General features: G+C 43.1%; 1 protein-coding gene across 6 annotated transcripts in view; it reads right to left on the bottom strand.

Moving 5' to 3' along the window:
• Nucleotides 1-27,662, bottom strand: part of XYLB (xylulokinase) — a 105,614-nt gene that overhangs the window by 30,064 nt on the left and 47,888 nt on the right. The window contains exons 17-19 of one of the 6 annotated variants that reach the window (XM_016940724.4): nucleotides 26,665-26,752; nucleotides 22,815-22,909; nucleotides 2,410-2,564 (exon numbers count right to left, since the gene is read on the bottom strand). In XM_016940724.4, the coding sequence (XP_016796213.1) occupies nucleotides 2,410-2,564; nucleotides 22,815-22,909; nucleotides 26,665-26,752 (338 nt within the window). Of the gene's footprint in view, nucleotides 1-670; nucleotides 2,565-2,591; nucleotides 10,876-22,814; nucleotides 22,910-26,664; nucleotides 26,753-27,662 lie in introns of those variants that run through there. The other 5 variants (XM_024355412.3, XM_024355410.3, XM_054681695.2 and 2 more) reach the window with 5 other exon arrangements.

Genomic DNA, 27,662 nt, shown 5'->3' with positions numbered 1-27,662 from the left:
CATCCATATAATGAATAAGGTAACACTGTGAAAATTTTTTACGAGTAGGTTCAATTGCTTGTCCTACATAAGTCTGACAAATCGTTGGACTGTTTAACATGCCTTGTGGCAACACTCTCCAATGAAAACGCTAAGCAGGCTGCAGGTTGTTTACCACAGGAATTGTAAATGCAAACCATTCACAGTCTTGCTCAGCTAAGGGGATAATAAAGAAACAGTCTTTTAAATCTATGACTATTAAAGGCCAATTTTTTGGAATCATAGCAGCAGAAGGCAGTCCAGGCTGCAATGCTCCCATAGGTTGTCTAACCGAATTAATGGCTCTAAGATCTGTCAACATTCTCCATTTATCACATTTTTTCTTAATAACAAAGACTGGAGGGCTGGGCATGGTGGCTCACACCTGTAATCCCAGCACTTTGGGAGGCCAAGGTGGGTGGATCACAAGGTCAGGAGATCGAGACCATCCTGGCTAATGCAGTGAAACCCCGTCTCCACTAAAAATACAAAAAATTAGCCAGGCATGGTGGTGGGCGCCTATAGTCCCAGCTACTCGGGAGGCTGAGGCAGGAGAATGGCATGAACCCAGGAGGCGGAGCTTGCAGTGAGCCAAGATCGCACCACTGCACTCCAGCCTGGGCAGCAGAGTGAGACTCCATCTTAAAAATAATAATAATAATAATAATAATAATAATAATAATAATAACAAAGACTGGAGAATTCCAGGGGGAAAACGTTAGAGCTATATGTCCTTTTTCTAATTGTTCAGTAACTAAGACCTCTAAAGCCTCCAGTTCTTCTTTACTCAGCAACAATTGTTCTATCCAAATTGGCTTACTTGTTAACCATTTTAAAGGTATAGGTTCCGGAGGCTTAACAATGGCCGCCATCAAAAATGATACCCTAAACCCTGACAAGAATTTTTTCCTTCCGCTTGAACTGGTTTTTTTAACCCTTGTAAATTTTTTTCTAATCCCATGCCAGACACATACCCCATCTCTTGTATCACATGCTGACTTTGAGGGCTATATAATTGTTCTATGTAATGGGGAACTTGTGCTCCCCATTGCTGTAATAAATCTCTCCCCCATAAATTTATAGGTACAGAAGTTACAATTGGCTGAATAGTCCCAGATTGTTCATGGGGTCCTTCACAATGCAAAATATAAATACTTTGATATACTTCAGGGGCTTTACCAACTCCAACTATGTTAAATTGAGCGGATTGAATTGGCCACACAGACGGCCAGTGCTGTAGAGAAATAATTGAAACGTCCACTCCTGTATCTCCCAACCCTTTGAATTTCTTTCCCTGAATAGTTATTTCACAGGTAGGATGTTTATCAGTAATTTGATTTACCCAGTAAGCTGCTCTCCCTTGCTTATTTGTACTTCCAGATCCTCCTGTCTGTTTAGTTTCACTTCTCCCCATTTCCACATATGGCACAATCAGGAGTTGTGCTATACACTCTCCTGGCTCTGCTTTCCAGGGAACAGAAGTAGATATAACAATTTGAATTTCCCCATTGTAATCTGAATCAATGACTCCTGTTTGTACTTGTACTCCTTTTAAATGTAAATTAGACCTACCTAGAAGTGATCCTGCCATACCGCTGGCATCATCTGACTGGAGACAGCAACATTCTTTAACAGTCCCATTACAAAAGGAAAACCTGGTCCATGTTGATTAATAGATTGTTTAAATTCTTTAAGTATTTTAAAAGGAAAAGACTCAAATGTAGCCATAATATTTCCCTGTTGATCAGGTGGGTGTATTCTAACAGGAAACTGCCAAGCATCCATATCACCCTCTTGTCTAGCTTGCTGGATTCCTGCCTGAATAGAAATGACAGCGGTTGCTCGAGGCGCTGCTCAGTCACTGGGGCAACTACTTTTTGCCCAGTGTCCTCTGGAAAAGAAAGATTCGGAGGGTCAGGCCACTCCTTTTCTTCAAAATAATGAGGGGGTGTAGAGGGGTAGGGACAAACCTCTCCCTACTCTGCTGCTTTAGCTGGCAAGCAAACTTGCTCTGTCACCTCTTCTGTTACTTCGTTAGACTCTCCTTATTCCTCTGATTCCTCCTCCTCGTCATCTGTGTGGAAAGGCTCCAAGGTGGAATGAACCAGAGCCCACACTGACCAGTTATAGGAATATCCCCAACACCATCCTTATATGCCTTTTTCAGTGTGCTGCCTACCTTTTCCCAGACCTCTACATTCACAGTTCCTCGGTCCAGAAACCAGCGGCAATATTTCTCTACTGCACTAAAAAGCTGCGTAAGTCAGCTAGTGCTAATGTTCACTCCTCCTTTTCTGAGGAGATGGCGAAGCAGACTCAAATAAGCCTCATGCCTGCTCGACCCTTGTCCCATTGTTACCCTGATGCTTCTGAGCTCCCCTTCTTACTGACCATGAGGATTGCTTTAACAGTACTCGGGTGTCCTCCAGTGTAGTTCCACATTTTCTAACCATCGCTCTGGCGACTCTTCGACCCAGGTTCGAGCCCCCGTGTTGGGCACCACTTGCCGAGACCAGCTCGGTTGTGGAGACTCCAACCCAGCGGCACTAGAGTAATTAAGACAGACACAGGAATACAGTATAAAGTGGGGATCAGGGGCTGACAGCGTTCAGAGCTGAGAGCCACAAACAGAGCTTGACCCACACATTTATTGACAGAAAGCCAGTGATATAAGCATGGCTTCGAAACATTGTAGATTAGCTAAAAGCAATCTTTATGGGAAATAAAGCAATCTCAGCGAGGAGCAGAGAAACAGGCTCTGGCTGATTATCTGCAGCAAAAACATGCTGCCAAGGCACAGGCCTTTCCTGCTATCGTTTGTGGTTTGAGCAGTTTTTTGCTCCGGGCGGGGCCAGGTGTTCCTTGCCCTGCTCCAGTAAACCAACAACTTTTAGCAGTGTGCATGACAGCCATCATGAGCATGTCCCATTGCTGCAGAAATCCTGTTTATGGCCAGTTTCTTTAAGGCCTGTTTATGACAGGGTTAGGGCTTGCTACCAACAACATGGCAAAACCCTATCTCTACCAAAAAAAAAGGGGGGGATATTCTTTGAAAGATACGTATTATTAACATTGACACAAAAAGAAGTACAAAATCTGAAGGGCCATATATTTTTATGTAAATTGAGTTTTAACTTAAAAGTTTCACAAAGAAAACATCTAACTAAGATGGTTTCACTGGTGAATTCAATCAAATATTTAAGGAACACATAATACCAAAACCATAACACATACATGCAAAACATTTAACAAAATTCAAGACAAACCTACACATTCTTTTTAAATATTCCTCCCCACCTCCAGCAAGAAATGAAAGGGAAATTTCTTAGCCCGATGGAGGGCGTATTCACACACACACTCTTAGTGATAAAATGCTGTCCGCTAAGATCAGGGACAAGGCAAGGATTATTGCTCTCCCTACTTCTATTCAACACTATACTAGACATTCTAGCCATTGCAGAAAGGCAAGAAAATGAAATAAAATGCTTACAGATTGAAGAGAAGAAAACTGTCTTTGTTTTATAGATGACATGACATGATGGATAGAAACCCTACATATCCTACTAATACAAAATACTACCATAACTAGTAAGTGAATTTAATAAAGTTGCAAGACACAAAATCAAACAAAAATTGATTCTTATGGCTGGGCGTGGTGGCTCACGCCTGTTAATTCCAGCACTTTGGGAGGCTGAGGCGGGTGGATCACAAGGTTGGGGGATTGAGACCATCCTGGCCAACATGGTGAAATCCCGTCTCTACTAAAAATACAAAAATTAGCTGGGCATGTTGGGGGGGTGCCTGTAATCCCAGTTACTCGGGAGGCTAAGGCAGGAGAATTGCTTGAACCCAGGAGGCAGAGATTGCAGTGAGCCGAGATGGTGCCACTGCATTCCAGCCTGGTGACAGAGCAAGACTCCATCTAAAAAAAAAATTATTTTTATATGTTAGCAACAAATAATTCCATATACCATAGACTATCTCTACATGCTAGCAAAAACAATTGAAAAAATGAAACACTTTTCCAACAGCGTCAAAACAATTAAATGTGTACAAAAGGCAAATAAGAACATGAAAAGTGCTTAACATCACTAGTCATTAGGAAAACACAAATAAAAACCACAATGAAATTTCACTTCACATCCATAACGATGGCTATTATATATATATATATATATAAAGAAAAATAACAAGTGTTGACAAGGATGTAGAGAAACTAGATCCCTGTGCATTACTGCTGGGGAATGTAAAATGGTGCAGCTACTGTGGAAAACTGTGGTGGGTCCTCAAAAAGTTAAACAGAATTACTATATGATTCAGCAATTCCACTTCTAGGTATATACCCAAAAAATTGAAAGCACGGACTCAGATATTTGTACATCAATGTTCATAGCAGCATTATTTACAATCACCAAAAGGTGAAAACAACTTAAATGTCCACTGATGGATGAATGGATAAACAGGATGTGGTATATAAACACAGTGGAATATTATTCAGCCTTGCTACAATGTGAATGAACCTTTAAATTTAAAACATTAAAATATTAACTATTTTACACATGCAAAATTTAATAAAATATTACACGAAGTGGAATAAGCCAGAAACAAGAGGAAACATGTATGATACCACTTATATGAAAAACCTAGAATAGGCAAATCCATAGAGACAGAAAGGATAGCGGTTATCAAGGGCTGGGGAGAGAAAAATAGGAGTTATTGTTTAGTGAGTAGAGTTTCAGTCTAGAATGATAAAAAGGTTTCGGAAATGTGTGGTGGTGATGGTAGCATAATATTGTGAATATACCTAATGCTACTGAATTTGATCTTTATATGTTCACAATGAATAATTCAACATACCATGGAATATTCCTAAATGCTAGCAAAAACAATTGAAAAAATGAACACTTTTCCATGGTTAAAATGATAAATGTCATACATTTTATCACAAAACATGGTTAAAGTGATAAATGTCACACATTTTATCACAAAACATTTTTGAAATATCAAATAATTTAACAAAATATGTGTAAGACATACACTAAAAACTATAAAACTTTGTTAAGGGGAATAAAAAGAACAAAGTAGAGAACTGTCCTTTGTTTATGGAATTTACCCATCATTGGTACATAGAGATCTTCCTCATTCTTTTTTATTGTGTGGATGCATTATAATCTATTCAATCTGTCCTATATTAGTGTATATGTGCCTTTTCCAAAGTACTTTGCTGTTATCAATAATTTCACAATAACCTTATACATATGTTGTCTTGTATGTTGGAATTGTGTCTTTGTGCAGATTCCTATTGGAATGGTTAAGTCATACTCATATTTAGTTTTGTTGATGTTGCCCAATTTCCCTCTTTAGGAGTTTCACAAAATTGCACTCCTACCAGAAATGTATACGAATGCCTATTTCTCCACAGCCATGGTAACACAGAATTTTATCAAACTCTGATTTTTGTCAGTAAGCATTTTAAAATATGCTTAAAGTGTACTTGCGTTTTTTCTGATACATACATACATACATATATCTATATCTATCTATCTATCTATCTATCTATATATATCTTTTTTTTTTTTTTTTTTTGAGACAGAGTCTTGCTCTGTCACCCAGGCTGGAGTACAGTGCTGCCATCTCAGCTTACTGCAACTTCCACCTCCCAGGTTCAAGTGATTCTCCTGTCTCAGCCTCCTGAGTAGCTGGGATTACAGGTGTCTGCTACCACGCCCGCCTAATTTTTTTTGTATTATTAGTAGAGACAGGGTTTCACCATGTTGGCCAGGCTGATCTTGAACTCCTGACCTCAGGTGATCCACCCACCTCGGTTTCCTAAAGTTCTAGGATTACAGACATGAGACACCACGCCCGGCCTGATATATATACCTTTTTTTTTTTTTTTTTTTTTTGAGATGAAGTCTCACTCTGTTGCCCAAGCTGGAGTGCAGTGGCGAGATCTCAGCTCACTGCAACCTCAACCTCCCGGGTTCAAGCGATTCTCCTGCCTCAGCCTCCCAGGTAGCTGGGACTACAGGCATGCATCACCATGCCCAGCTAATTTTTGTATTTTTAGTAGAGATGGGGTTTCACTATTTTGACCAGGCTGGTCTTGAACTCCTGACTTCATGATCCACCCACCTTGGCCTCTGAAAGTGCTGCGATTACAGGCATGAGCTACTATGCCTGGCCTAGAAACTGTCTTTTGAGCAACTATGCCTGCTTGTTGCCCATAGAAAGTTGGGGGTCCAGGGTCTTTTAACATTTAGTCCCTTTTAATCCAGGTTAATGCCATTAGTATAGCTTCCTAAAATGTACTGTGGGTTTTATGTGTCTGATTGGAGTCTACTCTATGTACCAAAAGCCTCACTCACAATTATTTTTGAGATAGCTCCCAATGAGTTTAATCACTGCTATGCCAGGTGTGTGAGGCTGCTGTGGGACAACAATCTTGATTCCTAGAAGAGTCATAAATTCCTAGGGACCTCAGGCTCCTGCCACCATGCCTGGCTAATTTTTGTAGAGATGGGGTTTCACCATGTTGCCCAAGCTGGTCTCGAACTCCTGAGCTCAAGCGATCCACCTGCCTCAGCCTCCCAAAGTGCTGGGATTACAGGTGTGGGCCATCACGCTTGCCCTAGAGTAATATTCTCTATTATCAAGGTAGAAAGTTCAACATATATTCATTAGATCTACTTTATAGATACTGTTACTTAGATCACTTATATCGTTATATGTATTTTTTGTCTCCTTAACTTCAGTCTTGGATGAGAGAGAGGTGTTTTAAATTTCTGTTATTTCTAGGTTTCTGTTCATTTTTCCTTGCATAATTTGTTATGCAAATGTTATGTGCTTTGACAAGGCAGAAGTAACACAATGGAAACAATGAAAAAGGAGGGAGAGAGAAAGAGGAAAGTAGAAAGAGCTCTTTGTTGTACAGGGGATAGGCAGGAGCCAAAGAATATCACTTAAAGTTGACAAACCAGATAACTGAAGCTCTAACACTCATAAATAGTATATCCTCATTGTGAATTGTGGCTTTTAGCATTTTAATGTATCCTTCATTGTCTTGTCTATTTTTTCCTGAATTCTACCTTTTCAGATATGGATACTGTAATCTTTGCCTTTTGTGGTCCTACTTGTCTGGTCTATTTTTGCCCATCTCTTTTTTTTTTTAGCCTCTCCTGAATCACTTACTTTAGATGTGTCTCTTATAAATAACAGACAATAAGACATTGGTTTGTAAGCCAATCTGATATTCCTTTTAATAGGTAAGTCCTTTCACATGTACTGATTTAACTTATATGCTTGGACTTAATATATTTACTGTATGATGGTACATTTACCGCATGTTTTTCACTGTAATCTTTATTATTGCTTCTTTGAGCATTGATGATTTACATTTTTATTCTAGTAATTATACTATGTATTCTATACTATTAATAGTATAGTACACTTTTAATGCTCTAAATCTCCCTTTTTCCTTACTTACACTTCATATACTTGGTTTGTCAACTTTAAATAATACTACTTGACTTCTACATATTGCCTAAGCAACAAGGAGTTCTTTGTATTTTCCTCTTCCTCTCTCCCTTCTTTTTTGTTTTGTTACTTCTGTCTTGTCAAAGCATATATAGTTTGATACTATTTCATGTGATTAGGCTTTCTGTCCCCACCCAAATCTCATCTTGAATTGTAATCCCCAGGTGTTGAGGGCAAGACCTGGTGGGAGGTGACTGGATCATGGGGGTGGTTTCCCCCAAGCTGTTCTCATGATAAAGAGTTCTCACGAGATCTGATGGTTTTATAAGACAGTTTTCCCTGCTTGCTCTCTTGTGCGTCCATGCTCTCTCTTTCTTGCCACCATGTGAAGAAGGTCCTTTCTTCCCCTTCACCTTCTGCCACGATTGTAGGTTTCCTGAGGCCTCCCCAGCCATGTGGAACTGTGAGTCAATTAAACCTCTTTTCTTTATAAATTACCCAGTCTTGGGTACTATCTTTATTATTTTTTTGAGACAGAGTCTCACTGTTGCCCAGGCTGGAGTGAAGTGGCACAATCTTGGCTCACTGCAATCTCTGCCCCCAGGTTCAAGCAATTCTCATGCCTCAGCCTCCCAAGTAGCTGGGATTACAGGCGTGCACCACCATACCCAGCTAATTTTTGTATTTTTAGTAAAGACGGGGTTTCACCATGTTGGCCAGTCTGGTCTCGAGCTCCTGACCTCAGGTGATCTTCCTGCCTCAGCCTCCCAAAGTGCTGGGATTACAGACATGAGCCACCATTCCCAGCCGGGTACTATCTTCATAGCAGTGTGAGAAGGGACTAATACTGTTCTTCCACCCTTATCCCCACTTCCATTTGGCCTCAGATCTACAATCAAAGATATTCAACGGTCATGTCCAGTCCTTTTGCTCAAGTTTCCCCAATCATCTAGTTGGATGAAGCTTGTCTTTTAGTAGAATTCTAAGGAAGAAGTTGTGAGTATAATAGTCCCTGGGCTCTTGTGTAATTAAAACTTCTTCCTATATCCTTGATACTTAAAGGACAGCTTGGTGAAATATTAAATCCTCAGTTCATACTTTGAGTTTCTTGAAAAGGTTGCCCCATTGCTATTTTGCTTTGTTGAGAAGTTTGAGGCCAACCAGATCTTTCCTTTGTAAGAGACTAGGTCTTTTGGTCTAGAGGCTTACATAGTTCTTTTTCTTTGGCTTCAAAGTATAGTTGGTAGGCTATGTCTCAGAGCTAATCATTCTGGGTCAATATTCTAAGTAACAAGATAGACCCTTTCAAGATAAAGTTTCAGGTTTTCTTTTGTTTTCCAAAAGTTCTTTGGGGTTTATTTGAGTTTTAATATTTGAATTTTAAATATTAACTCTATTCCACTGTCTTATCTTTTGTCTTCATGAGTTCCAATCTTACCTGTATCATCTTTTCTTTGCCAATCTTCTTTATCTACCATGTTATTTCTGGGTCTTTTTGGCTCTTCCTTTAATATTGCTTTGTTTTGCTTCTCTTAGCTTTTCTTACTCCTACCTTCTACGTGCCTTAATGTACTTGTGACCATATCTATTTTCACTAAGATATAATTTAGTATTCATATCTGTGAAGATTTATCTTTTTGTTCAAATTATTTCCCAAGTTCAGTCAGTTCTCTTCTCATATATGCTTGTAGCTTCTTCATTTTTATTCTGAGTTTTTGAATTTCTGATCTCTGGTGTTCTTTTATATCCATAATTATTTATTTTCAAATTCATGTTGAAGTGTTTAGTTACAGTTTACTGTTTCATGGTCCAAGACAGCCTTTTTCTGCTGGACAATAATGTAAAATGTCTTTAAAAAGTAATGTCTAGGTGGTACTAGGGGGAGTTGTCTGTCTTCTTCGGAATCTTGGGCTTGCTGTTGTATCTAATGGGCCGTTATCTTTAACCTCTTGCTTCCTTTGCACCCTTTCATCCACCATGCCTCCAAAGGACACCACTCACTTTCAAGATGGCTTCATCTCCATCAGAAGTGATGCCTTTGGTCCCATTCATTTTCTAAGCCCCTTCCTTTTAACTTCCCAGTAGCTACTGCTCTGATCCACTAGGTCTCAAACCTATCTGCAGGATTTTGTCACTCTAGGTGAGAACATGAGTATTTTGATTTAGCTGGAGTCCTGAGCTCAGTAAAGGCCTTGGGCAGAAAAAAAATCTGGAAGAGTCTGCAGGAGTCAGATCACAGAGGACTTTCTATAGAGGCTTTTGCAATAATTTGAGCAAGGAATAGAGAGGTATAAAGTAAAACAGGAGGGATAAAGAGGAAAGAAAAAGGAACTCACTATACAAATATAGGAAGAAAACTCAAAGTGAGAATCACAACTTTTCAGCTGATGAAATACTCCAAAATAAAAAAGAAATCCAGAATTTTGGAAATTCTTCCAGAGAAATGACACAACTTCTTCAGCAAGTGGACTGCAAGAAGAGAGAGGGAATGAGGGAGAAAAAGGGAGAGAAGTTCTAAACTGCGCCACTTGGGAGATGGTCCCTCTCAGTGATCTGTGGGCATAGCTAAAAGGAGGGCACAGGAAGCACGTCCACCAGGCCCATTGTTTGGGTGGGAGGTTGTGAATTATGCCAAGTGAGTTTGGGGAGGGAGGAGAGATGAAGGAGGGGGAGAGGAGAGATGGTGAAAGGAGAGAATGGGGACAGCATGGAGAGGGTGAGCATGGGGCAAGTAAGAGAGGCCCTGCGAGGCACCTCAGACAGCTAAAACAAGGAGGGCAGGGTGTGGGAGAGAAGAGACTGTGGTGTTTGGATTGGGGAAGAGGATGGATGGTAGATCAAGGTATGGGGTGGGGGCAGCTATGGGTCACGGTTTGCGGAGGAGTGGGCAGACAGGGTTGGAGAAAGAGATAGGATGAGGTTAGGGGGTGAGACAGGGCTTTGTCTCCCCCATTCTGCTGATTTGAGTCCCTAGATTAGCTTTAATTCTGCCTCTGCAAGGGGAAAAGTCATAGTTTTTATTGGACATATCCCAGTCTCAGTGTTGTCCTGCCTCCTGGGATAAAAGACAGGAAAAGAGAGATGCTTTCCTGCCCTGGGGCACACGGGCACAGGGACAGGAGTGCCTATCTATCTTCATGCAGATGTGCTGAGGGCGGCTTTAAGATGGTCCTGGACACTCCAAGGAGTCAGTAGGGGCAGGAAGAGCTGTTCAGAACAGAGAAGTGGATCCCTGCTGTCTGGGGCCATGTCTCCAAGTGGGGTCAGTAAATCTGGGCAGGCAGGGGCAACAGGGATGCCTGTTCACTCCGGAGGCCCCCGGGTCTGAGACAAGATTTTCTGCTCGAGTTTGGCGTACTGGGGGAGAAGGGCCTTGTAGACCTAGAAGGGCAGAAAAAGCAGTTTAGAACAGAGAGGGGGAAAATGCCTCTTACATCTGGTTGCACTTTGCAATTTAAAATTTTTAAATCCCGTTTACTTGCAATTTAACTTTTTTGCTGGGCAAAAGAAAGCATCAATTCACAAAAGAGGAAATGCTAGCAGTTCTCAAACCTACAGTTTAAGATTTTTTAAAACTGTAAATTATGACAAGAAACCAATTTTTATGATCAAATCTACAAAATTTTTAAAAAATTCTGGTGAGAGTACCTAGAAATGGCTGCCTCATTGCACAGCTGGTGAAAGCTGGTGATACAACTCTTTGGGAAATAGACTTGACTTTATATCTGTATTAAGGAGCCCATAGTGTGGGACCCAGTTATTCTACTTTGGTGAAGCTCTCCTAAGGAAATAATCCTAAATGTAGGATGCCAAGTCCACCAAGGGTCTTCTTTGATACCACTAAACATTCAGACTTATAAGACCACCATGAGCCAAGGGAAGACAGCCTGGAGAAACACAGTGGCAGGAGGTGCTCCTCTCAATGGAAGACCACGTAGCAGTCCATACAGCAGTTCACACAGCTGTCCAGGAGAGGGTCTCTTTGCCTCCCAACCAGGTTACAGCCCAGGCACAAACAGTTGACATCTGGCCGGGCATGGTAGCTCATGCCTGTAATCCCAGCACTTTGGGAGGCCAAGGCAGGTGGATCACCTGAGGCCAGGAGTTTGAGACCAGCCTGACCAACCTGGTGAAACCCCGTCTCTACTAAAAATACAAAAATTAGCTGGGTGTGGTGGCAGGTGCCTGTAATCCCAACTACTCGAGAGGCTGAGGTAGGAGAATCACTTGAACCTGGGAGCCGGGGGTTGCAGTGAGCCAAGATTGCACCACTGCACTCCAGCCTGGGTGACAGAGCAAGACTCTGTCTCAAAAAAAAGAAAAAAAAAAAAAGAGTTGAGATCCACATCATACAGACAAAAGAATGAGCCTGGCTTCAAAACCTCATATGCCCTACAAAAGTATCTCCTGTAACAACTTAGTAGGTAGGAGGCATGACCAGGAGGAGTCACTGCACTCAAGGAGGCCCTGAGGAAGACTTCTCACCAGGTAGTTATGGTTTTCTCAGTTCAGATGCAGTTTCCCAAGCAAAGGCCATTTTTACATAAGCAATGTTGCCTAGTAAAACCGTTGATAGTCCACTTTTATGAGATCTCAAGGAAAACAGAGCTAGAAAGTTAACCAAAGGTCAAATTCTCATGTAGAATAGGAAAGGGTTTTTTTTTTTAATCCTTTATCTAAGAAGACTTAATTATAATTGAAAAACTAAAAGCAACTGTACTAAGGCAAGGAAAATGCTCGAGTAAATTGCACTTCTGGCAAAAAATTTGCCAGATTTTTTTTTTTTATACTTTAAGTTTTAGGGTACATGTGCACAATGTGCAGGTTAGTTACATATGTATACATGTGCCATGCTGGTGTGCTGCACCCATTAACTCGTCATTTAGCATCAGGTATATCTCCTAATGCTATCCCTCCCCTCTCCCCCCACCCCACAACAGTCCCCAGAGTGTGATGTTCCCCTTCCTGTGTCCATGTGTTCTCATTGTTCAATTCCCACCTATGAGTGAGAACATGCGGTGTTTGGTTTTTTGTCCTTGCGATAGTTTACAGAGAATGATGATTTCCAATTTCATCCATGTCCCTACAAAGGACATGAACTCATCATTTTTTATGGCTGCATAGTATTCCATGGTGTATATGTGCCACATTTTCTTAATCTAGTCTATCTTTGTTAGACATTTGGGTTGGTTCCAAGTCTTTGCTATTGTGAATAGTGCCGCAATAAACATATGTCTGCATGTGTCTTTATAGCAGCATGATTTATAGTCCTTTGGGTATATACCTAGTAATGGGATGGCTGGGTCAAATGGTATTTCTAGTTCTAGATCCTTGAGGAATCACCACACTGACTTCCACAATGGTTGAACTAGTTTACAGTCCCACCAACAGTGTAAAAGTGTTCCTATGTCTCCACATCCTCTCCAGCACCTGTTGTTTCCTGACTTTTTAATGATTGCCATTCTAACTGGTGTGAGATGGTATCTCATTGTGGTTTTGATTTGCATTTCTCTGATGGCCAGTGATGGTGAGCATTTTTTCATGTGTCTTTTGGCTGCATAAATGTCTTCTTTTGAGAAGTGTCTGTTCATGTCCTTCACCCACTTTTTGATGGGGTTGTTTTTTTCTTGTAAATTTGTTTGAGTTCATTGTAGATTCTGGATATTAGCCCTTTGTCAGATGAGTAGGTTGTGAAAATTTTCTCCCATTTTGTAGGTTACCTGTTCGCTCTGATGGTAGTTTCTTTTGCTGTGCAGAAGCTCTTTAGTTTAATTAGATCCCATTTGTCAATTCTGGCTTTTGTTGCCATTGCTTTTGGTGTTTTAGACATGAAGTCCTTGCCCATGCCTATGTCCTGAATGGTAATGCCTAGGTTTTCTTCTAGGGTTTTTATGGTTTTAGGTCTAACGTTTAAGTCTTTAATCCATCTTGAATTGATTTTTGTATAAGGTGTAAGGAAGGGATCCAGTTTCAGCTTTCTACATATGGCTAGCCAGTTTTCCCAGCACCATTTATTAAACAGGGAATCCTTTCCCCATTTATTGTTTTTCTCAGGTTTGTCAAAGATCAGATAGTTGTAGATATGCGGCATTATTTCTGAGGGCTCTGTTCTGTTCCACTGATCTATATCTCTGTTTTGGTACCAGTACCATGCTGTTTTGATTACTGTAGCCTTGTAGTATAGTTTGAAGTCAGGTAGCATGATGCCTCCAGCTTTGTTCTTTTGGCTTAGGATTGACTTGGCGATGCGGGCTCTTTTTTGGTTCCATATGAACTTTAAAGTAGTATTTTCCAATTCTGTGAAGAAAGTCATTGGTAGCTTGATGGGGATGGCATTGAATCTATAAATTACCTTGGGCAGTATGGCCATTTTCATGATATTGATTCTTCCTATCCATGAGCATGGAATGTTCTTCCATTTGTTTGTATCCTCTTTTATTTCATTGAGCAGTGGTTTGTAGTTCTCCTTGAAGAGGTCCTTCACGTCCCTTGTAAGTTGGATTCCTAAGTATTTTATTCTCTTTGAAGCAATTGTGAATGGGAGTTCACTCATGATTTGGCTCTCTGTCTGTTCTTGGTGTATAAGAATGCTTGTGATTTTTGTACATTGATTTTGTATCCTGAGACTTTGCTGAAGTTGCTTATCAGCTTTAGGAGATTTTGGGCTGAGAAAATGGGGTTTTCTAGATATACAATCATGTCATCTGCAAATAGGGACAATTTGACTTCCTCTTTTCCTAATTGAGTACCCTTTATTTCCTTCTCCTGCCTAATTGCCCTGGCCAGAACTTCCAACACTATGTTGAATAGGAGTGGTGAGAGAGGGCATCCCTGTCTTGTGCCAGTTTTCAAGGGGAATGCTTCCAGTTTTTGCCCATTCAGTATTATATTGGCTGTGGGTTTGTCATAGATAGCTCTTATTATTTTGAGATATGTCCCATCAATACCTAATTTATTGAGAGTTTTTAGCATGAAGCATTGTTGAATTTTGTCAAAGGCCTTTTCTGCACCTATTGAGATAATCATGTGGTTTTTGTCTTTGGTTCTGTTTATATGCTGGATTACATTTATTGATTTGCGTATATTGAACCAGCCTTGCATCCCAGGGATGAGGCCCACTTGATCATGGTGGATAAGCTTTTGGATGTGCTGCTGGATTTGGTTTGCCAGTATTTTATTGAGGGTTTTTGCATCAATGTTCATCAAGGATATTGGTCTAAAATTCTCTTTTTTGTTTCTGTCTCTGCCCGGCTTTGGTATCAGGATGCTGCTGGCCTCATAAAATGAGTTAGGGAGGATTCCCTCTTTTTCTATTGATTGGAATAGTTTCAGAAGGAATGGTACCAGTTCCTCCTTGTACCTCTGGTAGAATTCGGCTGTGAATCCATCTGGTCCTGGACTCTTTTTGGTTGGTAAGCTATTGGTTATTGCCACAATTTCAGAGCCTGTTATTGGTCTATTCAGAGATTCAACTTCTTCCTGGTTTAGTCTTGGGAGGGTGTATGTGTCGAGGAATTTATCCATTTCTTCTAGATTTTCTAGTTTATTTGCGTAGAGGTGTTTGTAGTATTCTCTGATGGTAGTTTGTATTTCTGTGGGATCGGTGGTGATATCCCCTTTATCATTTTTTATTGTGTCTATTTGATTCTTCTCTCTTTTCTTCTTTATTAGTCTTGCTAGTGGTCTATCAATGTTGTTGATCCTTTCAAAAAACCAGCTCCTGAATTCATCAATTTTTTGAAGGGTTTTTTGTGTCTGTATTTCCTTCAGTTCTGCTCTGATTTTAGTTATTTCTTGCCTTCTGCTAGCTTTTGAATGTGTTTGCTCTTGCTTTTCTAGTTCTTTTAATTGTGATGTTAGGGTGTCAATTTTGGATCTTTCCTGCTTTCTCTTGTGGGCATTTAGTGCTATAAATTTCCCTCTACACACTGCTTTGAATGTGTCCCAGAGATTCTGGTATGCTGTGTCTTTGTTCTCGTTGGTTTCAAAGAACATCTTTATTTCTGCCTTCATTTCGTTATGTACCCAGTAGTCATTCAGGAGCAGGTTGTTCAGTTTCCATGCAGTTGAGCGGTTTTGAGTGAGTTTCTTAATCCTGAGTTCTAGTTTGATTGCACTGTGGTCTGAGAGACAGTTTGTTATAATTTCTGTTCTTTTACGTTTGCCGAGGAGAGCTTTACTTCCAAGTATGTGGTCAATTTTGGAATAGGTGTGGTGTGGTGCTGAAAAAAATGTATATTCTGTTGATTTGGGGTGGAGAGTTCTGTAGATGTCTATTAGGTCCGCTTGGTGCAGAGCTGAGTTCAATTTCTGGGTATCCTTGTTAACTTTCTGTCTCGTTGTTCTGTCTAATGTTGACAGTGGGGTGTTAAAGTCTCCCATTATTATTGTGCGGGAGTCTAAGTCTCTTTGTAGGTCACTCAGGACTTGCTTTATGAATCTGGGTGCTCCTGTATTGGGTGCATATATATTTAGGATAGTTAGCTCTTCTCGTTGAACTGATCCCTTTACCATTATGTAATGGCCTTCTTTGTCTCTTTTGATCTTTGTTGGTCTAAAGTCTGTTTTATCAGGGACTAGGATTGCAACCTCTGCCTTTTTTTGTTTTCCATTTGCTTGGTAGATCTTCCTCCATCCTTTTATTTTGAGCCTTTGTGTGTCTGTGCACATGAGATGGGTTTCCTGAATATAGCACACTGATGAGTCTTGACTCTTTATCCAATTTGCCAGTCTGTGTCTTTTAATTGGAGCATTTAGTCCATTTACATTTAAAGTTAATATTGTTATGTGTGAATTTGATCCTGTCATTATGATGTTAGCTGGTTATTTTGCTTGTTAGTTGATGCAGTTTCTTCCTAGCCTCAATGGTCTTTACAATTTGGCCTGATTTTGCAGTGGCTGGTACAGGTTGTTCCTTTCCATGTTTAGTGCTTCCTTCAGGAGCTCTTTTAGGGCAGGCCTGGTGGTGACAAAATCTCTCAGCATTTGCTTGTCTGTAAAGTATTTTATTTCTTCTTCACTTATGAAGCTTAGTTTGGCTGGATATGAAATTCTGGGTTGAAAATTCTTTTCTTTAAGAATGTTGAATATTGGCCCCCACTCTCTTCTGGCTTGTAGAGTTTCTGCCGAGAGATCCGCTGTTAGTCTGATGGGCTTCCCTTTGTGGGTAACCCGACCTTTCTCTCTGGCTGCCCTTAACATTTTTTCCTTCATTTCAACTTTGGTGAATCTGACAATTATGTGCCTTGGAGTTGCTCTTCTCGAGGAGTATCTTTGTGGTGTTCTCTGTATTTCCTGAATCTGAATGTTGGCCTGCCTTGCTAGATTGGGGAAGTTCTCCTGGATAATATCCTGCAGAGTGTTTTCCAACTTGGTTCCATTCTCCCCGTCACTTTGAGGTACACCAATCAGACGTAGATTTGGTCTTTTCACATAGTCCCATATTTCTTGGAGGCTTTGCTTGTTTCTTTTTATTCTTTTTTCTCTAAACTTCCCTTCTCACTTCATTTCATTCATTTCATCTTCCATCACTGATACCCTTTCTTCCAGTTGATCGCATCGGCTCCTGAGGCTTCTGCATTCTTCACGTAGTTCTCGAGCCTTGGCTTTCAGCTCCATCAGCTCCTTTAAGCACTTCTCTGTATTGGTTATTCTAGTTATACATTCATCTAAATTTTTTTCAAAGTTTTTAACTTCTTTGCCTTTGGTTTGAATTTCCTCCTGTAGCTCAGAGTAGTTTGATCATCTGAAGCCTTCTCTCAACTCGTCAAAGTCATTCTCCATCCAGCTTTGTTCCGTTGCTGGTGAGGAACTGCGTTCCTTTGGAGGAGGAGAGGCGCTCTGCTTTTTAGAGTTTCCAGTTTTTCTGCTCTGTTTTTTCCCCATCTTTGTGGTTTTATCTACTTTTGGTCTCTGATGATGGTGATGTACAGATGGGTTTTTGGTGCGGATGTCTTTCTGTTTGTTAGTTTTCCTTCTAACAGACAGGACCCTCAGCTGCAGGTCTATTGGAGTTTGCTAGCGGTCCACTCCAGACCCTGTTTGCCTGGGTATCATCAGTGGTGGCTGCAGAACAGCAGATTTTCGTGAACCACGAATGCTGCTGTCTGATCATTTCTCTGGAAGTTTTGTCTCAGAGGAGTACCCGGCCGTGTGAGCTGTCAATCTGCCCCTACTGGGGGGTGCCTCCCAGGTAGGCTGCTCGGGGGTCAGGGGTCAGGGACCCACTTGAGGAGGCAGTCTGCCCATTCTCAGATCTCCAGCTGTGTGCTGGGAGAACCACTGCTCTCTTCAAAGCTGTCAGACAGGGACATTTAAGACTGCAGAGGTTACTGCTGTCTTTTTGTTTGTCTGTGCCCTGCCCCCAGAGGTGGAGCCTACAGAGGCAGGCAGGCCTCCTTGAGCTGTGGTGGGCTCCACCCAGTTCGAGCCTCCCGGCTGCTTTGTTTACCTAAGCAAGCCTGGGCAATGGCAGGCGCCCCTCCCCCAGCCTGGCTGCCGCCTTGCAGTTTGATCTCAGACTGCTGTGCTAGCAATCAGCAAGACTCCGTGGGCGTAGGACCCTCTGAGCCATGTGCGGGATATAATCTCCTGGTGCGCCGTTTTTTAAGCCTGTCGGAAAAGCGCAGTATTAGGGTGGGAGTGACCCGATTTTCCAGGTGCCGTCTGTCACCCCTTTCTTTGACTAGGAAAGGGAACTCCCTGACCCCTTGCACTTCTCGAGTGAGGCAATGCCTCGCCCTGCTTCGGCTTGCACACGGTGCGCTGCACCCACTGTCCTGTGCCCACTGTCTGGCACTCCTTAGTGAGATGAACCCGGTACCTCAGATGGAAAATGCAGAAATCACCCGTCTTCTGCGTTGCTCACGCTGGGAGCTGTAGACCGGAGCTGTTCCTATTTGGCCATCTTGGCTGCCAGCTTTTTTTTTTTTTTTTAAAGAGATGAGGTTTCATGTTTGCCCAGGCTGGTCTCCAGCTCCTGGCCTCAAGTGATCCTCCCGCCTCAGCCTCCCAAAGTGCTGGGATTATAGGTATGAGCCACCGTGCCTGGTCTACCCAGATAGAATATTATACAGTCATTAAAAATGGTATGCACATACATTTTTAAGAATGAAATATTTATTTTGTAATGTAGAAATTTTAAAGAAGCTACAAAATTATATATACAGTGTGCTGCATTATAAGCCAAAATAAATAAACAAAAAGCCCAACAGAGAAAAAAGACCAAAAAGAAGCACAACCCCACATTCTTACTCTTCTTTTATCCACCTAAGCAGTTTTCCCTGTGGCTGTCCATCTTACCTGAGAAATGCAGATGCACTTCAGGCAAGCACACGCTGTCTTACAGACAAACAACAAGACCAAGGACCCGGATTTTCCTGGGACTCGCAAGTAAACACAAGTAGGAGCTCATGCCAACCCCATTCCTTCTTAATTTGGTTTAATTTGCTCCAAAGTTAAGTTTTGTTTTTTTATTTTTTGAGACAGGGTCTCACTCTGTTACCCAGGCTGGAGGTGCAGTGGTGCAATCTTGATTAACCGAAGCTTCCACCTCCTGGTTTCAAGTGATTCTCATGCCTGAACCTCTCAAGTAGCTGGGACTACAGGTGTGCACCACCACACCCAGCTAATTTTTGTGTTTTTTTCTTTTTTAGTAGAGATGGCCATGTTGGCCAGGCTGGTCTCTAACTCCTGACCTCATGTGATCCATCCGCCTCAGCCTCCGAAAGTTCTGGGATTACAGGCGTGAGTCGCCACGCCCAGCTGGAAGCCAAGTATTTTAACAACTGATTATGCAACTGGGGCCTACTCTTGGTGCAGCTGGAGCAGCTCTGTCTGAGAAGGCTCAGGGACAGTTACACAGGGTGTCAGAGCCAGAGAGAAGGAGCCTGCTGGCTTCTGAGTCCACGATAAGTCTGTGCTGCCTAGAAGGGCTTAGGGAGATAAATTCCTTTGCTCTTCCAAATGAGGGTGACACAGCTGATGTTCTGGTTCTACCCTGTGAATTATGTGTTTGTGAAGTACTTGGGAATAGACCCCATGAGTAAAATAAAGCAAAAGATAACAGGTGACCCTTTATAAAGAGGCCCACAGGCGAGGGGCCTAAGGTTGTCCTAGCCTGTATTGGACATTAAGGAGTCAGAGAACAAAGCTAAGGGGCTTTGATTTCCCCTCATGGAGAAACTGCAACGTTCAGCTGAGCTAAGGGAGAAAACATTCTTACTGCTTTGAGTTTCCCCTTGAGCACAAGCAGTGCTGTAGGTGCCACAGAGAGAATGAAGGATGTGGCCCTGCTCTCAAGAAGTTTAACTCTAGTCCACAAATTCAGTCTGCATATAAGTCACATATGCTGACAATCATATAGACTGTCACTGCTTGCAACCTGCTGTTGGGTGGGCTTTTGAGGTTACATTTGGATCCAATGGTAAAGGGTTCCATGAGTTGTCAGTGATTTCGGCCATGGGCAGGCCAGGGAGAGTGATGAGGCACATACAGCTCAGAGGATTGGCCACTCCGTACTCTACATGAGGCAGACGCTGCTGTGCTGCCCTAAAACTTTCCCCAATTATCTTCCTCCTTGCTGGCCTCCTTCTAGATAGAATGAAAGAGCCAGACCCTACCCTAGCCTTTCCTACAACCAGAATTGACCATACGACCAAGTGGTAGCCTGTTGGGCGTGTGTGGGATAGGGGAGGGATAGGCCAGTATTTTTCTCCCTGATGAGCAAGAGGTGTGTGAGGAGAGACTCTCTGCCCAATGTCACCTTCTGATCCCTGCCTTCGAATACAGCTGTGAAGACATGATGTTTGGGGCAGCTATAGCTGTCCTGTCACCATGTGGAGCACATCCAGAGCTGCACTATCCAATACAGTAGCTGCAAGCCATGTATACCTTTGCACATTTGAAGCATGCCCAGAACTATAAGTGTTAAATGCACACCAAATTTCAAAAGCTTCATGCAAAAAAGGAAATGTAAAATATCATATTAGTAACTTTTTTTTTTTTTTTTGAGACAGGGTCTCTGTCGCCCAGGCTGGAGTGCAGTGGTGTGATCTTGGCTTACTGCAACCTCCACCTTCTGGGCTCAAGTGATCCTCCCACCTCAGCCTCCCGAGTAGGTGGGATTACAGGCACATACCACCACACCCAGCTAATTTTTTAATTTTTTGTAGAGACACGGTTTTTGCCATGCTGCCCAGGCTGGTCTCGAACTCCTGGGCTCAAGCAGTCTGCCCACCTTGGCTTCCCAAAGTGCTGGGATTACAGGTGTGAGCCACTGCATCCGGCCCCACATTAGTAACTTCTAATTTATCACGTTGACATGACAATATTTCAGATATAGTGGATTAAATAAAATGTATTAAAATTAATTTTAATCATTTATTTTTATTTTTACTTTTACTTTAAAAAATGAGGCAACCGAATATTTTAAATGACATATGTGGCTCACATTATGTTCCCATTGTCCACTGCTGACCTAAGGAATTGCAGGGAACATCACCAGAGTTCTCATGTTGAACCACTGAACCAATTCTACCTCCAGATTTCCTATTAGATTATAAAGCCATTTTGGTCAAGGATTCTTTTTAAGCCTCACAATTAGCAAGTTAAAGGGAGGCAGGACAGATGGTGTGCCCACTTCACAGATAAACAAACAGAGGTCTGGAGACAAGGAGTGCTGCTTAAGGTCTCATGGTGAAGGAGAAGCAGAATAAGAATCAGAACTTAAATGTCCTTTATCTCGACATTGAATCTTTCCAGTGTATCGAGTGGCCTCTCGAACATGAGAGAAAAATAGCCTCTCACACACAACAGAAAAATTACAGATGCTTGGGCACACCTATGTGTGTGGTTTGTCTGGTCTAGACAGCATGAGCTCTTGCTTCCAAGATATGCTGGGAGACAATTCTCCATAGTGTTTCTACATGTCTTATGACAGCTTTCGTTTCAGACCATCTTTTCAAGGATGTTTGTAAAGTATAGAGACATACAGATAGTGTCTCTCTCCAGGGCAGAGACACTGGAGAGAATGTTTATCTGTTTGCTGACAAGAATAAAAAGGATAATGTCTCCTTTGGTGGCAAAGTTTAGACAGGTTTGCTCACAGTTTCTTTACAAGGTTGGGAGTTTTCTATGCTCAGGATCATTTAGTTGTATCACAGACTATTATGTGCCAGTATCCACCTGGGCCCACTTTGCATCACCCTGTGGAATTTGGGGGCCAAGGGAAAATAAGGCAAGCATGAAGCTCATGCTTCCTGATGAACCATGAGTTCATCATGGTTCATCATAATAAAGCCCTTTGTCTCTGATCCAGGAGTCCCGTGTCTTCTGCCTGCCGCTACAAAATGGTGGCAGGCTCACTTGTTAGCTTGCAAGTCAGGTAAATCTCAGACCCTTCACAGTTCCTTACAAGATGCACCCACCCCTGCTGCTGGGCTGCCAGACCCTTCTGTAAATAGGTGCAGTGGTGTGGCGGATGCTGTGGTGTGCCATCCAGATTCACCTCGGGAATGAAGAACTTATTCTCCCAACTGATGGGAGTGCCGTTGGCAGAGAGCCCTCAGCTGACAGCCCACTTTGGAGATTGCTTTAGCTATAAAGAGCTGCCTCACCCCATCCTGGGGTGGCCCACATGTGATGACTGATTGACATGGGGTATAAAGGCCCAGCCCCTTAGACCAACTGGGTAAAACTCTAAAGGTCATCTCAGCTTCGGAGCTTTCTGTAGGAATAGCTTAGGCTCCAGAAATTGCATTGCTGCTCACCTTCTCCCTCTGTCCAATCCTGTCTACTCCCTTTCCTTTCTGCAGTTGTGGATTCCAAGAGCAACTCCCCCGACTCCCATAAACCTCATATATCTTAGTTGACATCTCAGACTCTGCTTTCTGAGGGACCCAGCCTGCAACAAGTGAGGTCTGCCTTCACAGCGATTTCCTGGCCTGGGTGACTGCACAGCTATCTTGGGTCTAGACTTGAGATTTCAGTGCTAGAAACCCAGCATGTCTTGAATTTCAGTGATGGATCCTTTCAGTAGCTTTTATAGCCCAGTGACATGGAAGGGCCCACCGTGAGGCATAAGAAGCAATACAAATATGCCCAGCAATCCATCTGACCCTGGCTGTAAAATCAGCAGTATCTGTGACTTGCAGCTGACAACATGGCTCTTTAGCTCCATTTTCTTGATAATTTCAATAAAGCAGAATTTCTCCTTTAGTTGAGCACATCACGTTCAATGTAGGTGACCTTTTGGTGGGGGAAAAAACCCTAGCGCGCTTTCATAATGCAAATGCTACAAACAAATTCTGATGGTCTCTCACCTGAGAAGCTCCCGGGCTTGGGGTAGCAGCTAGTCTGGGATTTGGAGCTAACTTCACAACCTCTGAAAAGGGCACATCTGTTACACCTGCAAGACCTAGAAGGGAAAGGTCACTTCACATTAGTGCATGTTGCAAGTGAAGACGTTAACCAAAAACACCACGAAGGATCTCACTGGGGTGGCAAACTGTTCTAAAACTGGATTATAGTGATGGTTGCACAATTCAGTAATTTATGAAAAATCAATGAATTGGACACTTAAAATGGATGATTTTTATGTCATATAGATTGTACCTCAATAAAATTACAAAACAAAACAAAAAAATGGCAAGTGCAGGCTTGTCTCCAGCAGGACCCAGCTTGTCTTTCTCTTTGTGGTTGTGCCTTTCATGGAATAGGTTGGGTAACCTCGACATATGATGGGGAAGGGTCTGCCTGCCCCTCCTCTCTCCCCTCGTTCACCACATTCTGGACAGCCTGGTCTTCTCTCCACTCATTCTGCCTCAGAGCCTTTTCACTGTATGGGATGTTCTTTCCACTCTTCACATGCCCGTTCCCTTCTCCTCAGCTAAGATGCACCTAAGACCATCACTTGCTCAGGAGGCCCTCCTTAGCGCTCAGCACCATCTGCTTTTCCTCAGAGCACTTTTCCCAACTTGTGCCCATATATTTCAGTGATTATTGGTTTAAGATCCCTCTTTTGCTGAGCTGTAAAGTCCACGAGGCCAGACACTGTGTCTCTCTGGGTCACCACTATAACCATGGTGCCTAGCACACCATCTGGCATACAGGGGGCACTCAATAATTACTCACCAAGCAAATGAGTAGCAGGGGGAAGGTTGCCATTGGTGGGCAAGAAACAATGAGCAATTTCTAGGGAAGGTAGGTAGTAGCGTCAGATATACAGAGAAACACCACCACCACCAGGAGTGAAGAAGGGCCCTCTGAAGATGTGAGGACCAGTTTTCCTAACCAAATGCTAGAAAATCCCAGCTCAGAGCAGAATGGATGAGGGACTGGAATGGTGGTGGGGTGGACAGCAGAGAAACTAATCAAAAGACTCTGGTTCCATCTCCACTCATACTCGCAGACTGGCTACACAAGACAGTCATCCCCAGACCCAGATGGGGAGAAGATATCTCCAAATGAAGTGGTTAGTATCCCTCTGGGTAGGGACTGGTGAGCTAAGATTTGGCTCAGGCTTTGGTTTTGGAGGGCAGAGCAGGGCAGTGGCCCAGGTACCTTTTGGCAAGCACAGAAAGGGGAAAAGAATAAAACAAAACACAGTGCAGGATGGCAGTGAAGTCCCTAAAGGGAAACTCCTTTCCCACTTCCACAAAAGAATTATGAAGCAGACCCCATACTTCTCATCAGCAACCCTGAAGGCCAGAAGATTATGGAAGAGTATCTTCACAGTTCTCAGGAAAAGTATTTTGAACATAGAGTCTTTTACCCAGCCAGTATTTGGGAGGATGAAACAAAGGCCTTGTTAGACATGTCAGGCCTCAAAACCATCACCTATTGAATTCTCTCTTAAAATATTTATTTAGGTTATATATTCCAACAAAACTACCATACAGCCTGGGTGCGGTAATCCTAGCACTAGGATTCATGCCTGTAATCCTAGCACTTTGGGAGGGTGAAGTGGGTGAGATCACTTGAGCCCAGGAGTTCGAGTTCAGCCTGGGCAACATGGAGAAACCCTATATCTACAAAAATTAGTCAGGTGTGGTGGTGTGTGCCTGTAGTCCCAGCTATCCGGGAGGCTGAGGTGGGGGTGGGAAGATCACCTGAGTCTAGGAGGTCGAGGCTGCAGTGAGCCATGACTACGCCACTGCACTCCAGGCTGGACAACAGAGACCTTGTCTCAAACAAAACAAAACAAAACCTCAGCATAGAAATAAAGGAGAAAGAAGAAGAAGTTTGTTTTTTTTTTTTGTTTTTTGTTTTGAGATGGAGTCTTGCTCTGTTGCCAGGCTGGAGTGCAGTGGTGCGATCTCGGCTCACTGCAACAGCTCACTGCAACCTCCGCCTCCCAAGTTCAAGCTATTCCCCTGCCTCAGCCTCCCGAGTAGCTGGGACTACAGGCGTGCGCCACCATGCCCAGCTATTTTCTTTTTTTTTTTGTATTTTAGTAGAGACAGGGTTTCACCCTCTAGGCCAGGATGATCTCGATCTCCTGACCTCATAATCCGCCTACCTTGGCCTCCCAAAGTGCTGGGATTACAGGCGTGAGCTACTGCACCCGACCGAAATGTCAGGAAGTTAAAAAAAAAAAAAAAGACAAAGTAACAAACAGAGGAAGGAAGGAAGGCAGGCAGGCAGGCAGGCAGGCAGGCAGACTCATAGGTAAGTGTGAATAAAAGCCAATATAATATTAAATGTACTTAATATAAGAATCTGGAAATAAATTCCCAAGTGATCTTGATATAGGATATGGCATGAGGCAGGGTGAGGTAGATGGGGTGGGGAGAGAATAAATGAGTAAGAGGTTAATTATTATTTTTTTGTTTTTTGAGATGGAGTCTCACTTTGTCACCCAGGCTGGAGCGCAATGGCGCAATCTCGGCTCACTGCAACCTCTGCCTCCCGGGTTCAAGCGATTCTCCTGCCTCAGCCTCCCGAGTAGCTGGAACTACAGGTGTGTGCCACTATGCCCAGCTAATTTTTGTATTTTTAGTAGAGATGGGGTTTCACCATATTGGCCAGGCTGGTCTCGAACTCCTGACCTTGTGATCCACCCGCCTCGGCCTCCCAAAATGCTGGAATTACAGGCATGAGCCACCACACCCGGCCAAGGTTAATTATTAAGAGAAGGATATGTTGCCTGATTAATTCTCAACGTTGATAGAAAAACATAAGCTTAGGCCGGGTGCGGTGGCTCATGCCTGTAATCCCAGTACTTTGGGAGGCCAAGGTGGGCAGATCACAAAGTCAGGAGATCGAGACCATCCTGGCTAACACAGTGAAACCCCTCCTCTACTAAAAATACAAAAAATTAGCTGGGCATGGTGGCAGGCACCTGTAGTCCCACCTACTCGGGAGGCTGAGGCAGGAGAATGGTGTGAACCCAGGAAGCAGAGCTTGCAGTGAACCAAGATTGCACCACTGCACTCCAACGTGGTGACAGAGCAAGACTCCGTCTCAAAAAAAAAAAAAAAAGAAAAGAAAAATATAAGCTGAAATAGGTATGTTAAATGTTAAGAATATGAAAAGAATAGAACCACCTGGGCTGCTACAGGAGCTCCCTGAGCAGGCAGGAGACAGAGCAAATTGATCCAACTTGAAGGACTGCCCTTGCAGGTAGGTGCTGCTCCCGCCAGAACTCACCTAGATTGGGGAGCTTCCCTTAATACCCAGAGTTTTAGTGAGGCCTCCAACAGGGCAACAGGTCTCCATGGTGCTGTCCAGGGTCCTGGACTGCTTGGGCCTGAAGCCTTCCCCTTTGTTTCAACTTCTGTTCTTGCTGAAAAGACGGCTCTGGGCTTTGTCCACCTCTCCTGCCCTCTAGCTGTCCAGACTCATGCCCACATGCTCTCAACCATGCCCTGTGTTCTTTTCCCGTGTCCCTGTGCTGACCTTAACTCTGATCAGACCTCATTCAGTTAGGACCCAACCTCTTTTTCTCCACTTTAAGCAAAGAATAAAGGAACAGAGAGTATGGGTTGGTTCTCACCTGCTGGGAGCTAGAAAAATGAAGCTGAAGTCCCCAAGACTCCAATGTCCCCAAAGACTGGGTACACCTCACTCTCCCCAAGACTGGGTACACCTCACTCTCCCCTTTCCACCCTCCTCAGCCCACCCCATGTCCTGGCCTCTTCCAGAGATAGCTGTCTCCCTCCATCAACCTACCATGAAAAGCTCGGTATGCAGAACCCACACAGGCCGAGTTTGCAGTGTCTATAACGTACACCGGGGCACCAAACACATCTGCAAGCACCTGAAAAGGACACAGAGGTTCTACTGTGGTGAGCCATTCCTCAGAGGGAACACAGACATTGTGGGATGCACTTTCCAGGCTCTCTCCCTCATATGTCTTCCGACCCCTTCCATTCCACTTCGACTGCCTTAAGAGGAGTATGCTTGGTCATGCTACCCTGGTGATAATAGAGTCGGGATGAGCTGGGGGAAGTCCGTAGTAGAGGGCCACAGCTCCCCAGGCTGTCCCTGTACTTTTTAGCCATTTCACCAAAGACAAGGCAGAAGATTTAGGAAGTATGTTTAGCAAATGGCACTGACTTAGGGCTGGAGACAGCTGGGTATTAGACTAACATTAACAAGCCCAAACAAACCCAAGCTAACAAGAGCATGTTTCATGGGGATAATGGTGAAGTTTCCCATTTAGGTTCAAAAATAAATTGCATACATTTCAAATGGAGGACCTGTACTAAGAGGAGTTCACATGGAAAGAACTTGGGGGAGGTCTTAGTTGACCAGAGATATTGTAGTAGATGCCACTGATGCCTACCCAGATCCCCCTCACTGGACCATTGTGCATCCTGCCCCAGCTGCTGTGAGTACTGGCTACTAATGGCTTGCAGCACTACTTCCTCAAGAAAGCTGACCTTGGCTGAGCATAGGCCACTGCTCACAGGAAATTTAACCTCCCCAGGGTGGCCTGTTGGCCCCCTTGTCCCAAGGTAAAATCAGCTCTGTGGTATAATTCATGTTCCAGGGCCCCACCTCCCCACCAGGATGGAGCTGAAGTAGACTCCAGACAAGACCATATCCTCACTTATCCTTCTTCCTCTGCACTGTCCCTCACTTCCTTCTTCCTGGGAGTACTCTCTCAACAAACTGCTTATAGAAGAATTCCCATTTCAGGCTCTGTTTCTAGAAAAATCTTACCT

Source organism: Pan troglodytes, chromosome 2, assembly GCF_028858775.2.
Source record: "Pan troglodytes isolate AG18354 chromosome 2, NHGRI_mPanTro3-v2.0_pri, whole genome shotgun sequence".
In the NCBI taxonomy this organism is placed as follows: domain Eukaryota; kingdom Metazoa; phylum Chordata; class Mammalia; order Primates; family Hominidae; genus Pan; species Pan troglodytes.
Note: the sequence above shows the minus strand (reverse complement) of the source record. Positions and strands in the feature narration are given on the sequence as shown.